This window comes from Candoia aspera, chromosome 2, assembly GCF_035149785.1.
Source record: "Candoia aspera isolate rCanAsp1 chromosome 2, rCanAsp1.hap2, whole genome shotgun sequence".
NCBI lineage: Eukaryota > Metazoa > Chordata > Lepidosauria > Squamata > Boidae > Candoia > Candoia aspera.
The window spans coordinates 133,149,095-133,163,046 of NC_086154.1; the positions used below are offsets into that span (position 1 = coordinate 133,149,095).

The 13,952-nt window shown below is 47.4% G+C and overlaps 1 protein-coding gene and 1 non-coding gene across 9 annotated transcripts in view; one reads left to right on the forward strand and one right to left on the reverse strand.

The window, feature by feature from the left end:
• Positions 1 to 884: 884 nt before the first annotated feature.
• Positions 885 to 966, reverse strand: TRNAS-CGA (transfer RNA serine (anticodon CGA)). The gene has a single exon. It is a non-coding gene; the product is annotated as a tRNA-Ser (tRNA).
• A 1,494-nt stretch (positions 967 to 2,460) lies between these two features.
• SMARCC2 (SWI/SNF related, matrix associated, actin dependent regulator of chromatin subfamily c member 2) overlaps positions 2,461 to 13,952 on the forward strand; it is a 33,855-nt gene continuing 22,363 nt past the window's right edge. For 6 of the 8 annotated variants that reach the window (XM_063293669.1, XM_063293670.1, XM_063293672.1 and 3 more), the window contains exons 1-3: positions 2,462 to 2,626; positions 6,375 to 6,494; positions 7,633 to 7,718. In XM_063293669.1, the coding sequence (XP_063149739.1) occupies positions 2,516 to 2,626; positions 6,375 to 6,494; positions 7,633 to 7,718 (317 nt within the window). In that variant the 5' untranslated portion in view covers positions 2,462 to 2,515. Of the gene's footprint in view, positions 2,627 to 6,374; positions 6,495 to 7,632; positions 7,719 to 13,952 lie in introns of all 8 variants that reach the window. The other 2 variants (XM_063293675.1, XM_063293676.1) reach the window with 1 other exon arrangement.

Sequence of the window (13,952 nt, forward strand, 5' to 3'; positions counted from 1 at the left end):
GAACAGCACCTCCAACCTCACAACCCTGATGGCCTTTAGGGGGGCCTTTCAAGACTTGGCTCATCCCTCAGGATGTCTGGGCCAAGATGTTGTGTGAACCCATCAAATTGTGCGTAAATGGAATTTGTTTGCCCCAGGACAGGTTTTGTTTTGTATTTTGATGTTTTTAATCCTTTGTAAGCCATTCAGAGTCATTCAGATTTGGTACCAGTGATACAGTGAAAATGGCTTGGGGGACCATCCAAAAAGTATCTTGCAGCAGCCCATTCCAGTCACTTCGTATATCTTTATAAACATGCTGTGTATTAGGAGGAGATGTCATTGCTTTGCCAGATTTATTTATGAAACGTGGAGTATTACATTTTCTTCAACGGAAAAGGCTCCAACAAACGAGCTGATATCTAGGTGGACAGGTCACGTCCACATACTTAGCTTGGCAAAGTTATAGAAATGGTTTGTTGAGCTCTTTTCCTTCTCTCTTACCCTTTGCAATTGTAGCTACCACTAAAATCAACCCTAGCCATATATAAGCTATAAAGCCACCCTAAAGCGAGCTTGCTTCCCGAGCTGAAAAGGAAAATGCGCTGCGCCGTAGCTGTCCTCCATCCACGCCCTGCCTCGACTGGGAGGATCTCAGTCTTCTACAGTAAGCGCATGATCCGCAAGCTAGCGAGCTCCACCAGCGCGGGTCCTCCTTTCTTCCTCCAACCGGGGCCCGCCCAGTCGAGCTCTTTCACACGGGCGGCCTTGAGCGACGGAACGACTCGCTATCTCTCCGGACAGACCGCCGCGCGTCTTTTCCGTTCCTTCGCACCAGGTGTCCTTTTCAGTCGGCGTTCGTCAAAAGCAGGTGGGATGATCGCGCGCCATCAAAACGAGATCGTCGTCACGAACAGGATTCGAACCTGTGCGGGGAAACCCCATTGGATTTCGAGTCCAACGCCTTAACCACTCGGCCACCGTGACTCTCGGGCCAGGGCTTCGTGGAGCTTCAGCTAGACAGACCTTCCGAGAGGCTGGACAATTTTTTTTCCCTCTTTAGAAAGTGGGGAAGAAGGAAGAGACCACCGCGGCGGAAACCCTCTTTTCGGGAGAGGAGGGGGAAGGGGGGAAGGCGAAAAGCTTTCCCGCCAACCCAACTCAGCGCCCAGCCAAAACAAAGCGCCGAGGCTCTTTTCTCGACCTGCCTCGCCTTGACGCTCATCTGCTTCTCGCTTGCACGGCTTCTCTGTCTCCCGCCGCAGTCGCAACCCGGCTCCATTTTTGAACTTCATCCTTCTTCTCCGAACTCGCCCCTCTTTAACCTTTTTCCCGTCGTCTTATGCCCCCGCCCCCGCCCCAAGCTAGCCTGATCTGGTCTCCTCTTTGCAGAAGACTTGAGGTTACCCCCCCCGCCCCCAACGGTCGGTTGTCAGCTCTAGGAAGCGTGCATTACTACTTAAGAAAAGCTCCTGCGCACGTACAGAGTTTCTTTCTAATCATGGTACAGTATTAAAGGAAATGACCTGACAATGACGTTGCCACATCTTTAGGACATCCCCTGAAAGATTTCCCATCCTCTCTGCCTGGCCAAGGGAAGCCCTGGTCCCTTGCAACTGAGCCGAAAAAGGTGCAAATAAACAATAAAGGGGGGCGTGTTTATTTGGTGATAAAACACTTCGTAAAAAATGTGATGTGTTTTCTACACAAAACAAGACCGTCCCCGCCCGCAGGCTTCCAATATGAAAGAGGTTATTTTAAAAGGATGGGAAGGGACGTGAAGACAAGCCGACCCGAGCGCCAAGTCTTCCTGAAACGACAGACACGAGTGTTTCACATAACCCGATTCCGTCGCCCTGAAGGAGACCTTTTGGGATCGCAGCCGAGACAGGCGGAAGGCTTTCTTGGGATCATCACCCCGCAGACGATTTCCAGCCCAGATATTTAAACACACCCTAGACGCTTGGATGATCACCTTCCTCCTCATCAGTTGTCAAATGGTCATTTTCCAGATCAGCATTTCTTTCCTGAGGTGGAAATATAAACTCACCCCTGAGCCCGTCCAAACGCGATCGTCCCAGTAGTACGGTGTTCTTCCTCCTGCTCTATAGCGGAGTATCAGAAGAAAGCAAAGATGATAGAAATGTAGGTGGCTCCCATTAAAGCCTGCACTTAGCGAAACCGTCCTGATTTAGCCCCCTGCCTGCACACACACCCCGCTCTGGAATTAAAAGCACACAGAACAAACACATTCCTTTTATTATTAGCGACCGGCTGGCACTGCTGTTCATTCGGCTAAGGCATTTCCCGCCTTCCGCTCCGTGTAAGGCGACCTTCGGCCAGCAGGGGGCGCGCCGAGCCAGGCTGCCCGGAGCGACCAGGCTTTCTCCTCCCTTTGGCCGGCAGGGGCCGCTGCTTCCCAGGGCGGGAGGCAGGGAACTCGCGCGGCCGGCAGAGGGCGCAGCAAGGCGCTGGAGGCCGCGGTGGCGGCGCGCAGGGAGAGAGCGGCGCGGCCCAGGCCGGCGGCTCTGGGAAAATGGCGGTGCGGAAGAAGGACGGCGGCCCCAACGTCAAGTACTACGAGGCCTCGGACACCGTTAGTCAGTTCGACAGCGCGCGGGTCTGGCTGGGCAAGAACTACAAGAAGGTACCGGCCTAGCCAGGCCTGGGCCTGCCGGTGCTCCTCCCCGCCGTTTAGGCGACACCTTCTGGAAGCTCCCGGGGAGGGAAAGGGCGCTTCTCTTCCCCCCATTCCTCCTCCCTTCCCGCCGCAGCTGCACCCCGTCGAAGGAGCTACCCCGCTCGCCCTCCTCCTCCCAGGCCGAGGTGCCCCGCGTATACCCACCGCCTCTCCTTTCCTGTTTTTTTTTCCCCCCAGCAGGATGGGCCCCTTCGGGGGGAGGAGGCGGGGTGGGTGCTGATGGCACTGCCAAACTGGGAAGGAGGGACCTGAAGGGAGGCAAGATTCGCCTTCCCCGTAGAGGCAGATGGTGGGATTTCTGTTGACCCCACCCCACCGCCCTGGAGGGGTCTTTAAAGCCGCGGTCCCCTTTCTTCGAAATGCCCCTTTTCACCCCACCCCGCTATTGATCCCGCTTTTCTCAGCCAAAATAAACCGTCGATCTCTGAATCCAATCTGCTCCTCGGAGCTGGTGATTCCTGATAGCCTAGCAGATCCTCCCTTTATGCAATTATCTCTGGTTGTTTCAGTTCCAGACTGGTTGAATTAGAGACAACCCCCCCCCCTTGACCTTTTAGCATCTGGCTGGTTTCACCTGCTGCCCTATTGTCCTGTGGACTGCTACCCCTTTCCATTGAAACTTTCATTCGTTGACACTCTAGCTTGTATAACCAACCCATAATTGACTTCAATAATTTCCTTCCTAATGAATGTATATACATTTATTTGCAACCATAGGTTTTAGCAAAATTCATATAAAATTGTAACAATCCATATTAGTTCAATACATCCCCTCTAATATTAACAGCATTATTTGTCAACATCTGCTTTTGTATCTTCCTTGCAGTCTTTGCAAACAATGCAACTTGTTTAGTTACATGTTCATTAACATCAGTCACCAGAAAATAGATTTTTTCTTCTAAACTAGAATGATTCAGTTAGATTAACAAAGGCATGATGAATCTAGATCTAGTTCCTGATATAATTTGCAAAATAATAAGTAATGGTTCAGATCTTCCACCTGTAAGTCATTACATATGCATAATCCTTCCTAATTATAATAACTGTGGCCTTTGGCCTGCAAAGACTTACAAGTTGTGAAGCATCTTTCTTCTGGAGATGGATGTGTTGTGCTTGTTCTTATTTTTCCAGGAGAAATTCTTTAATCCTCCCTTTAATCACCTTCATATACTCAGCTTTGCTTTTGTTTATTTCCTTGTTCACAAAATTTGGCGATGCTTTGCTTGCAGTTTTATATCTTGGCCTCATTTTTGCAAGGAAATTCTAGTTAGGGAAACAATCAGAATTACTACTTCTGTTCTTCCATGCTATTTGCATGTTCAGTTAGTTGCTCCTTTCAGATTTCTTTTCAGCCTCTAGTCAAGTGAAAGGAGCTAAAAGCCCAAATGTTAGTACTAAAATCCATGGAATTTATTTTATAGGCATATTCTCACATATACACAGACATACCCATACATTTATGCTTCTAAACAGTATAGAAGGAGGGACTCTGGCCCAATGTTATTAAGCTAGATGTGAGGCAGGAGGAAATACTCCTGGTTGTTTTATGTCCTCAGGTCTCTTCTGTTTGATGAGTGCTTCCTTTCTGCAAGCAGCGTAGAGCCTTGGTTCCCAGGCTTTTACCTTTGACCTTCTAAGAGAAGAAGAGTGGCTGAATCATCAGGCAGCCCTTTAGAGTGACAGCTGGTGACCTGAGAGTTCACCAGTTCCCTGGAAGTTCATATCTTGCCAATTTCCTTTCCTGTTTGTATCCTAAACTCAAGAATCTCAACACTGATTAACACTTTTTCTCGGTCCTCTAATATTACTGAAAACTAGTAACAGGCAGTCCAGCAATGGTAGCTGATATTTTGCTAAGCAAATTCCATTTAGGCATTTCCCCTTTCAACATACACACTTTCCTGTTTATGGCCAAATCAACAGCTGAGCGATTTTTATACATAGGTAAGCCCATATCCTACTTATAAAGGAAAGTTACAGATCCTTGATCTTTGTCAAGGATAATATAATAGTGCACTGCTATGTAATAGTGATATATAATTGTTATAAACAGTTCTATTTTAAAAACCCACCACATTTTCTTAAAATACACTACTTTTTAACATTTGTAGTCCAATATACACTTGAAGTAAATAAACATCTTTGAACATGGATGAAACTCTAAATAAATACGTACAGAATTAGTTTTTGGTCTAATTATATTCAATAACTCTTTTCCTTCCCATGCCCCAAATTGAGAATTATGTTCTTTTTCTTTGAAGAGGAGAAGAAAGTTCCCCATGCATCTCATTCTGCCCTAGCTAACATACTTCCTTAAAAACCAATAGGATAGTAGGCAAGGCCACTAAGGAGTAGAATTTGAAAGCCAAGGAATATAATAGGCAATTTGTCAGCATTTGCAATGTCTCCATACTAATCAGTCCTAATCCATTGGTATGCTAATACCAGCAGAAGCTGTTCCACTAACAAACCGGAAGAGAACTTCCCTTCCTGTGACTCCCAGATTTTGCATCAGTGTCCCCCAGTCCTCTGGAGCAAATTGAGGATATAGGATGGGCTGTAAAAGGAGGAAGTCTATATACTTCCACATGACACTGGATTCTGTTCTTTTCGTGTTGGGAAAAGATTTCTGAGAGTTGAGATGCAAAAGAAATCTTCTCTTTCAACTACTGAGCGATGAAGTGATAACTGAGTAACATTATGAACTAGTTTGTATCAGTGGCAAAAGTATCACCTGAGGCCTAGACTAATGGATTTAAAAAAAAAAAAGTCTGTATCCTACATAACCTGATACAGAATTAAAGCTGGGAGATACACTATCCACGTTGTAAAATACCAAACAGTATAAATTAAATAAAAAATGTTGCTAGCAGTTATTTAATTTATTTATTTAATTGATTTGTCCCCACCCATCTCCCCCCATCGGGGGACTCTGGGCGGTTTACAATAATCGATTAAAGCAACAACCATACAATATAAATAGAATATACAAATATAAAATTACTCAGATAAATATAAATAAGGGTAAAAAAATAAAGTCCAAGTGGCTGGTAGTATTATTTAGGTAGTAGGGTCTTGTCTTTCCCTTCCCCTCCCCTCCCCTCCCCTCCCTTCCCGAGATACTCGTGTTGATTGCAACTTCTTTTGAGACATGGACCAATGTCCACAGTCCTATTGAGAACTTTAGATGTTGCTTGTCTGCACAGTTTTGTTCACATGTACTGTGAAATAAAATCTGTTGTAAGGGGTCCACTAAGATTTCTTAGAAAGTATACCAAGTGTACTAAGTGACTGCAGCTTCAGTATACCTAATACTTACAAATTCTAGAAAGGGGAATTCTGGTGCTCTTTGTGTGGAACTGGATCTCTTGAGGAGTGCTATTTCTTCCCTTTGATAATAACACCTGGAATCTATTTTTAATCCTAGTTAGTGAAGTGGGATCTAGTTTTAATGTTTTCCTATATTATCCTGTGTTTCCTTTTCTCTATTTCCTTTCTCTTTCAAGGTAAAGAAAAAAATTCTGATGTTCCCTGTAAAACCCATTTTAGATTAGGGTTTAACCCACTATTAGTCGTTGGAAGCCACAGATTGAAGGTGGATGCTCTCTTGGCACTGCTTATGGCTTAAAAGGGTAGCTGCTAGGGAGACTTGGTTTGGATTTATCTAAAGGCTCAATCTTTTTTATTCCCGCAGTACATTCAAGCAGAACCCCCTACCAATAAGTCATTATCCAACCTAGTAGTACAGCTGCTGCAGTTCCAAGAGGAGGTATTTGGGAAGCATGTCAGCAATGCACCACTCACAAAGTTGCCAGTAAGTGCCAGAGCGTTCTCATTCTTTAAGAAAACAATTTTCCGTAATGTAGAAGATAATAGAAAGATTGATTCTAGTCAGCAGAGCAGTAGCCTCTTGCATAGCCTAATACTATGAGGCTTGAGTGATATTCCATGAGAATCTTCAGCAGTTATTTTAAGACATTTCTCTATGTAAAAGTCCCTGTGTACGTAGGAAATAAGTACGTTGGGGGCAGAGGCATATTAAACCTTTTTACCTGATGTGCTGTAGAGCTGTTTATGTAAAGAAACATCACCAAACAAAATTTTACCTGTAATACGAAATGGCACTGGCCAGAATTTTAGGGTTACATTCTGCATAATGTATGGAATAGCTCTGAGGTCTTCTATGGAGCATCATTTCTTCCCTTTGCAGATTGCAGACACAAACCATGTACTTTACTGGTTGTTAGCTCTTTGTGGAATAGCGTAGTGCATACCTTCCAGTGCAGTTATGTTGCCTGCGATTGTGTGATGTTACTCGTAAGAGAAAAATACCCTATTAATTATTGTATTCGTACAGAACAGAACTGTTTTATGTTTTGATCCAGGCTGACAGATTTTTGATGCTGAAAAATTATTTCTGCTGTACTTTGATAGTTCCTTTAAGTCTTTGCAGTTTAATTTTTGGGTTGTTGTGAAAATAGAAAACGAACTTTTCAGGGAGCATCATTTACAGCATGGACTAGATATGACCTTTGAATCTGGGCTACAGCCTTCTCTTCTTCCTTTCTAACACATAGTGATTAGGCATAGCAAAAAGGAAGAAAGACATTGTGCAAATTCAACTTGCAAAGTGCAAGTTTGTGCAAAGTGGAATTGCTTTATTTTTTTAGATAGAACCAGGGAAGGATCAGGGCCTGGCAATTAGGAAAATAAAATTAATTCTAGCCTCCCTGTATAATGTGGTCTCCTGAACATTTCCCTTTCTGTTATGGTAATTAAGCTTTGGGAAACAAATGCTCCATTTGCTTGAAGAGCAAGAGGCAATAGAAAGGGACAGAAGGGAGTAAAAGAATGAAAATGTTGAACAGAGAAAGGGGAAAGAGAGAGAAAAGTAGCTTTTGGAGTAGATGAAGCTGAATTAACTCCGTGTTTTGCTTTTCTGCCTTTTATAGATTAAATGCTTCTTAGATTTCAAAGCTGGTGGTGCCCTATGTCACATCCTTGCTGCAGCTTATAAATTCAAGAGTGACCAAGGATGGTAAGCCTTCCATTTATTGTTCCCACTATGTGTCATGAAATAATAGCAGTCTTGCTTTTATATCCTGTCATAATGATCCCATTTCAAGTAGAAGCTAATGATATATTTGGAAAATTTTAATGTTTAAGAAGAAGGGATAAATTGTATCTGTCTTAGGACTGTTGCATTATTGCTTTACACTTCCTTTTCATTTTCATTTTATTGGAAGTTGGGGCTATTGAGCAAGGGCATCCTGGGTTGTAATTGAAATTGTGTATTTTGTCTTCCTAATGGCTGTCCAAAGTCATCCAGTGGAATGTTGGACTTGAACCTAGAATTCCCCAGTCCAATGCTATCTCTACACTGGCAAACTTCCCTTGTTCAAACCAGGCTATTTTTGTGGCACAGGTAGTAATGGGTAGGGTGGTTCTACGGCTGCTGTGTTTATGAGAATATTTTATGATACTGGAATTGCGTAATGCACACCTACTTTTGCATCAGGAATAGAAAGAACAGTCTTCATGTAGAAGTCAGTCTATAATCCAGGATGAATCAGGATCCATAGTAACAAGTTTTGCTCTGTGTTGTAATGATTGCCCCAGCCCCAAATACTCAGACTCACAAGAGGATGCTAAATGAGATCTGATTTATTAGAGTACTAAAAGCAATTACAGAGAAAGCTGAGAATGAGCAAAAGCGCGCCAAATACAAACTTAAACCCTTGCTTCAAACGTATCCCGCCTCCCTCATAACAGCCCCGCCCGGCACAGGTGCTAGCAATCGTCAGAGTTGCTAGCCTGGGAAAGTAACCTTGAGCGCAGTAGATAACACAAACACATTCCAAAGCAAAGCCAAAATATAATCGTTCCCATCCTCCCTAGACAAATGCAACACGCATCCAATTAATGACATGCGAAACGTTACGATGCATCGAATACATTGAAACGGCGCACATGACATACCGCCCTCCAAAAATACCCCTAGGGACCTGGTTTCGAGGGATAAGCGGAGTGGAAACGGGCCACTAAAACCGGGGAAGCCACATCTGATGCAGCGACCCACTCAGGATGAGGGAAATGCTTCCAACGAACTAAATATTGCAAAGTATTGCGAAGGCGTCTAGAGTCCAAAATTTCTTTAACTTCAAAGTGTTGCTGACCATCAATCATGATGGGGGTGGGAGGTGGAGGTTGCCGATGCCAACGATCAGAAGGAATAGTCGGTTTGAGTAAGCTGCAATGAAAAACAGGGTGTAAGCGTTTCAGGTTATGAGGCAAATCAAGTTTAAAAGTCACAGGGTTGATCTGAGCTACAATTGGGAAAGGACCCACAAACTTAGGTGCAAGTTTCTTGGAAGGTTGTGATGACTTGATAAACTTGGTAGAAAGGTACACTGAGTCCCCAACTTGGAATGCAGGTTGGGGGGCCCGCTTCCGATCAGCATACAATTTATAATCCGCTTGAGCATCAGCCAATGCATTTTGAATCATTGGCCAAGAGTCAGCCAGTTGTGTTGCCCAATCATCTGTAGTGACCGCACCTGCAGGAGGTTGTGGGAGATCAGTGATAGGAACAAAGTCTTTACCCAGAGCCACCCGAAACGGGGTCTGTCCAGTGCTTTGATGCACGGCATTGTTGTAAGCCACTTCAGCAAACGGTAGAAGGTCTACCCAATTGTCCTGCTGATAATTCACAAAAGCGCGCAGGTACTGCTCTAGAGTGGAGTTAACCGCCTCAGTGGCCCCGTCCGTTTGAGGATGCCAAGCCGTGGAGAGGGCTTGCTTCGTGCCTAACAGCTTGAGAAACGCCCGCCAAAACTGAGAGGTAAATTGTGTACCTCTGTCTGAAATCAAGCGGGAGGGACATCCGTGTAGCCTGTACACGTGTACAAGGAATAGGCGGGCTAATTGACGCGCTGACGGAATGGACACGCAGGGAATAAAGTGGGCTTGTTTGGAGAAATAATCTTTGACCACCCAAATGACCGTTTTGCGTTGGCTGGGTGGTAGCTCTACAATAAAATCCATGGAGATTTCTTCCCAAGGGGAAGAGGGGCTTGCTACCGGCTGCAACAGCCCCTGGGGCTTGCCCACCTTGCGTTTGGACATTGCACAAACAGTGCAGGAAGCAATGTAGTCTTTGACATCTTTACGTAATGTGGGCCACCAGAATTGCCTCCGAACGAGGTGCAAGGTTTTTACAAAACCGAAGTGACCCGCGAGTTTGTCATCGTGTGAACGTGTTAACACGTCTTTTCGGAGGCTTTCAGGAACGTAGAGGCGGTCGGACTTCCAAGCGAAGCCTCTGTCAAAAGTAACATTGTCTTTATTCGCCAGCAACCAAGTATCCGTTTTTAATTCTTTTAAAAACTTTTGTTGCAATTGGGAGGGAATTGACAAAGAGCTTGGCTGAGCAGCGCTTGTGGTGGGCGGTTGTTGCGCGCGCGTTTGGCTACGCGTCACAGCTTGCATGCCCAATTGGGGCGCCGACCATAGGGTGCTCACCACATCTGGCGCCGCCCCAGAGTCTTGAGGTTGCCTTGACAAGGCATCAGCCAAGAAGTTCTTTTTCCCTGGAATAAATTTGAACTGAAAATTGAATCGATTGAAAAATTGAGCCCAACGAACCTGTTTAGGGCTCAGTTTTCGAGGGGTACTAAGTGCCTCCAAGTTTTTATGATCAGTCCATACCTCAAAGGGGTGATTAGCCCCTTCGAGCAGATGCCGCCAAGCCTCTAATGCAGCTTTCACTGCAAATGCCTCCTTTTCCCAAACATGCCAACGCCTCTCAGTTTCGGAGAACTTGCGGGATAAATACGCACAGGGCTTGAGGCATCCTGCCTCGTCGTTTTGCATCAACAATGCGCCAATAGAATAATCGGAGGCATCAGCCTGTACAACAAAGGGCTTTGAAGGATCAGGGTGTTGTAAAATGGGCTCTTTGACGAAAGCTGCTTTCAGCCGCTCAAACGCCGTCTGACAAGCAGGCGTCCACCTCAACAACGCTCCGGGATTCTTGACTCGCCTAGTATCTCCCACCCCTTTCGTTCGAAGCAGGTCCGTTAGGGGCAAGGCAATCTCAGCGAACCCCCTTATGAATAATCTGTAATAGTTGCTGAACCCCAAGAAACTTTGAAGTTGCCTGCGGGTACGGGGACTCTCCCAGTCCATGATAGCCTGTACCTTGGCAGGGTCCATTTCTATACCTTTATCAGAAATCCTATACCCCAAGTAGTCAATTTGGGTCTGATGGAAGGCACATTTGGATAGCTTTGCATACAATTCAGCAGATCTGAGTTTACACAAGACTTTCTGTACCAGAGCTACATGCTCTTTCATGGTTTCCGTATAAATCAATACATCATCCAAATACACCAGTACACCTTTAAACAGATGTTCATGCAAAACTTCATTGATTAATTGCATAAATACCCCAGGGGCCCCAGCCAACCCAAACGGCAACACCTTATACTGGAAGGCTCCCAACGGGCAATTGAATGCAGTTTTCCACTCATCACCCTCCTTGATTCGTACACGATAGTAGGCTTCTCTTAAATCCAGTTTAGAGAAAATCTTGCCTTTGGCCAGATGTGACAACATGTCCTTTATCAATGGCAAGGGATATTTGTTGGAAATTGAGACGGCATTTAATCCGCGGAAATCCGTACAAAGTCTCAATGTCCCATCCTTTTTTGGGCGGAAAAGAACCGGCGCCCCCACGGGTGAATTCGCCGGCTCAATGAATCCACGCGCCAAATTTTTGTCCACAAATTCCCTCAACAAAGTCAGTTCCTTTTGCGTCATGGAATAAATTTTTGGTTTAGGCAATTGAGTGTTGGGCAGCAGTTCTATGGCACAGTCCGTCTTTCGATGGGGGGGCAACTGGTCAGCTTCCTTTTCACCGAATACATCAGCAAACATCCTGTACTCGGCCGGCAAGCCCTCCAGAGGAGAGGCCGGGTAAGGCGGAGTCGCAGCTGCCGCAACCCCCACCATCTCCTCTGGGGCACCCTTCCCCTCTGCCGCTTGATAAAACCCATCCCTAAATGTGATGGTCCGGTAGACCCAGTTTATTTGGGGGTTTTGCTGCACCAACCATGGTACCCCCAACACCACCAATGGGCCCCCTACGGGAGCCACGACAAAAGACAACCCTTCCTGGTGACTGCCCAGTTGCAAGGCTACCCGCCCTGTAAAGTGGGTGACCGGTTTGCCCCCTGCCATGGACCCATCCAATTGAGTAAATGCGATGGGTCTTTGTAGGGGAAAAGTGGGGAGCTCCAAAGCCGCCACCACGTCGGGGTGCATCAGACACCGGGAACACCCCGAATCAATCATGGCCCATACTTCCACCGTCTTGACTTGTGAACCCAATTTCAATTTCACCATGAGTATGCGGTAAGTGCCACTCACCGCTGGAGGCTCGCGCCCGTCTTCTACCACCTGCCCAGCGGCGCCCTTTAGAGCAGGTGGCTGGCGTTTCCCGCCGGTTGCGGGATTTCGGTCTCCCCTTCAAGTTCGTAGAACATCACATCGTCTCCCTCGGTCTCAGCCACCGCAGCTTTCTGTTTCCTCGGCAACGCAGGGGACTTCGCCGGCGGTTTTCCGGGCCGTTCCTCCACCTTTGCCTTCGGGCATGCTGCCACTCTATGCCCCTCCTTACCGCATCTCAGGCACAATCCTTTGGCATACCGCTTCTCACGCTCCTCGTCCCAGGGTCGCTGTCCCGGTTTTCCCCCGGTGGTCGATGTGCGGCTGGGCTTCATCTCCCGCCCCGACTTGACGGTCTTCCGCTGGGCAAAGACCTCTTGGGCATGTTCAGCCCTTCCTGCTAGCAGGATCCACTCATACAGCGTGTATGGGTCGTCCCTCCCCAGGGACCAGCGCAGCACCTCGGTATTCAAGCCATCTTTGAAGAGCTCGATAATGGTTGCTTGGGACCAGTCATCCACCTTCCCAGCTAGCGCTTTAAACTCCAAAGCATAATCGGCCACTGATCGGAACCCCTGCTTGAGTTCTTTCAGGGCTCGCTTTGCTCTCTCCTTTGCTAAGGGGTCCTCGAAGTGTTGCTTCAACGCCCAGAGGAACTCCTCGAGATTTTCCAGTTCAGGCGCTTCCGACTGGCACATCTGGACATACCAGTCTGCCGCCCTCCCCTTCAGTTTGGTGGCAATGGTGATGATTCTTGCCTTCTCCGATTGGAAAACCCCCCCCCCCATTCTTCCATATAAGCTTTCGCATTAGTCAGGAAGAACGAGAGTTTGGTCGGGTCCCCATCAAACTTGACAGGGAAGTCTCGCATACCGCCTCCCGCCGGGCTGCGCCCCACCACCGGGGCTGCAGCGGCTGGTGCTTCCCTAACTCGGAGCGGCACGGGGCCCCGGGGCGATCGCCCGGGCGCTGCTGCGATTTCCATCTGGACCGACTGGTCCCCTTCGCGCCTCCGCACCACCCGTCGCCGTTCCGGGGTCAGCCCCTGGGAGGAAGGGGTTGAATGCCTCTGGCTGGATTCTTCCCGGAGCTCTCGCATCGAGGTTACATCCAAGCTCAGCTGTTTCAGAATAGCCTCCAACGAATCCATTTTCGACTCCAGCACTCTGATTCGATCCGGAGTGGGTGAGCCCTCCGTTGGCTGCACCTGCACCACGTTGGGGGATAAAGGGTATCTCTGCCTCCAGGATGGGCCCCCCGCTGCTGTGGCATCTCCTCGGGTCTCATCCCAGGTGAGCAGCTCACCCGGAGAATTCACGGTGGTCTCCGGGGCCGTTTTCAGCCCCCCGGCTTCGCTCTCCGACCCGGAGCTCGCCTCCTCTCTGATGGCGGACAGCTCCCCTCCTTGGGACGGTCGGCCGGACGGCCTCACGGTCGAGTCCGGTTCCCCTTCCTCCATCATCACGATTTCGGGCTCGGTCATCGCGGGCTCTCTCCCTCACAAGTTAGACGCTTGTCTTCCTTGGACAGGGGCCAGCGGAGTTAGGAACTGAGATTCTCAGCTTTATGTAATGATTGCCCCAGCCCCAAATACTCAGACTCACAAGAGGATGCTAAATGAGATCTGATTTATTAGAGTACTAAAAGCAATTACAGAGAAAGCTGAGAATGAGCAAAAGCGCGCCAAATACAAACTTAAACCCTTGCTTCAAACGTATCCCGCCTCCCTCATAACAGCCCCGCCCGGCACAGGTGCTAGCAATCGTCAGAGTTGCTAGCCTGGGAAAGTAACCTTGAGCGCAGTAGATAACACAAACACATTCCA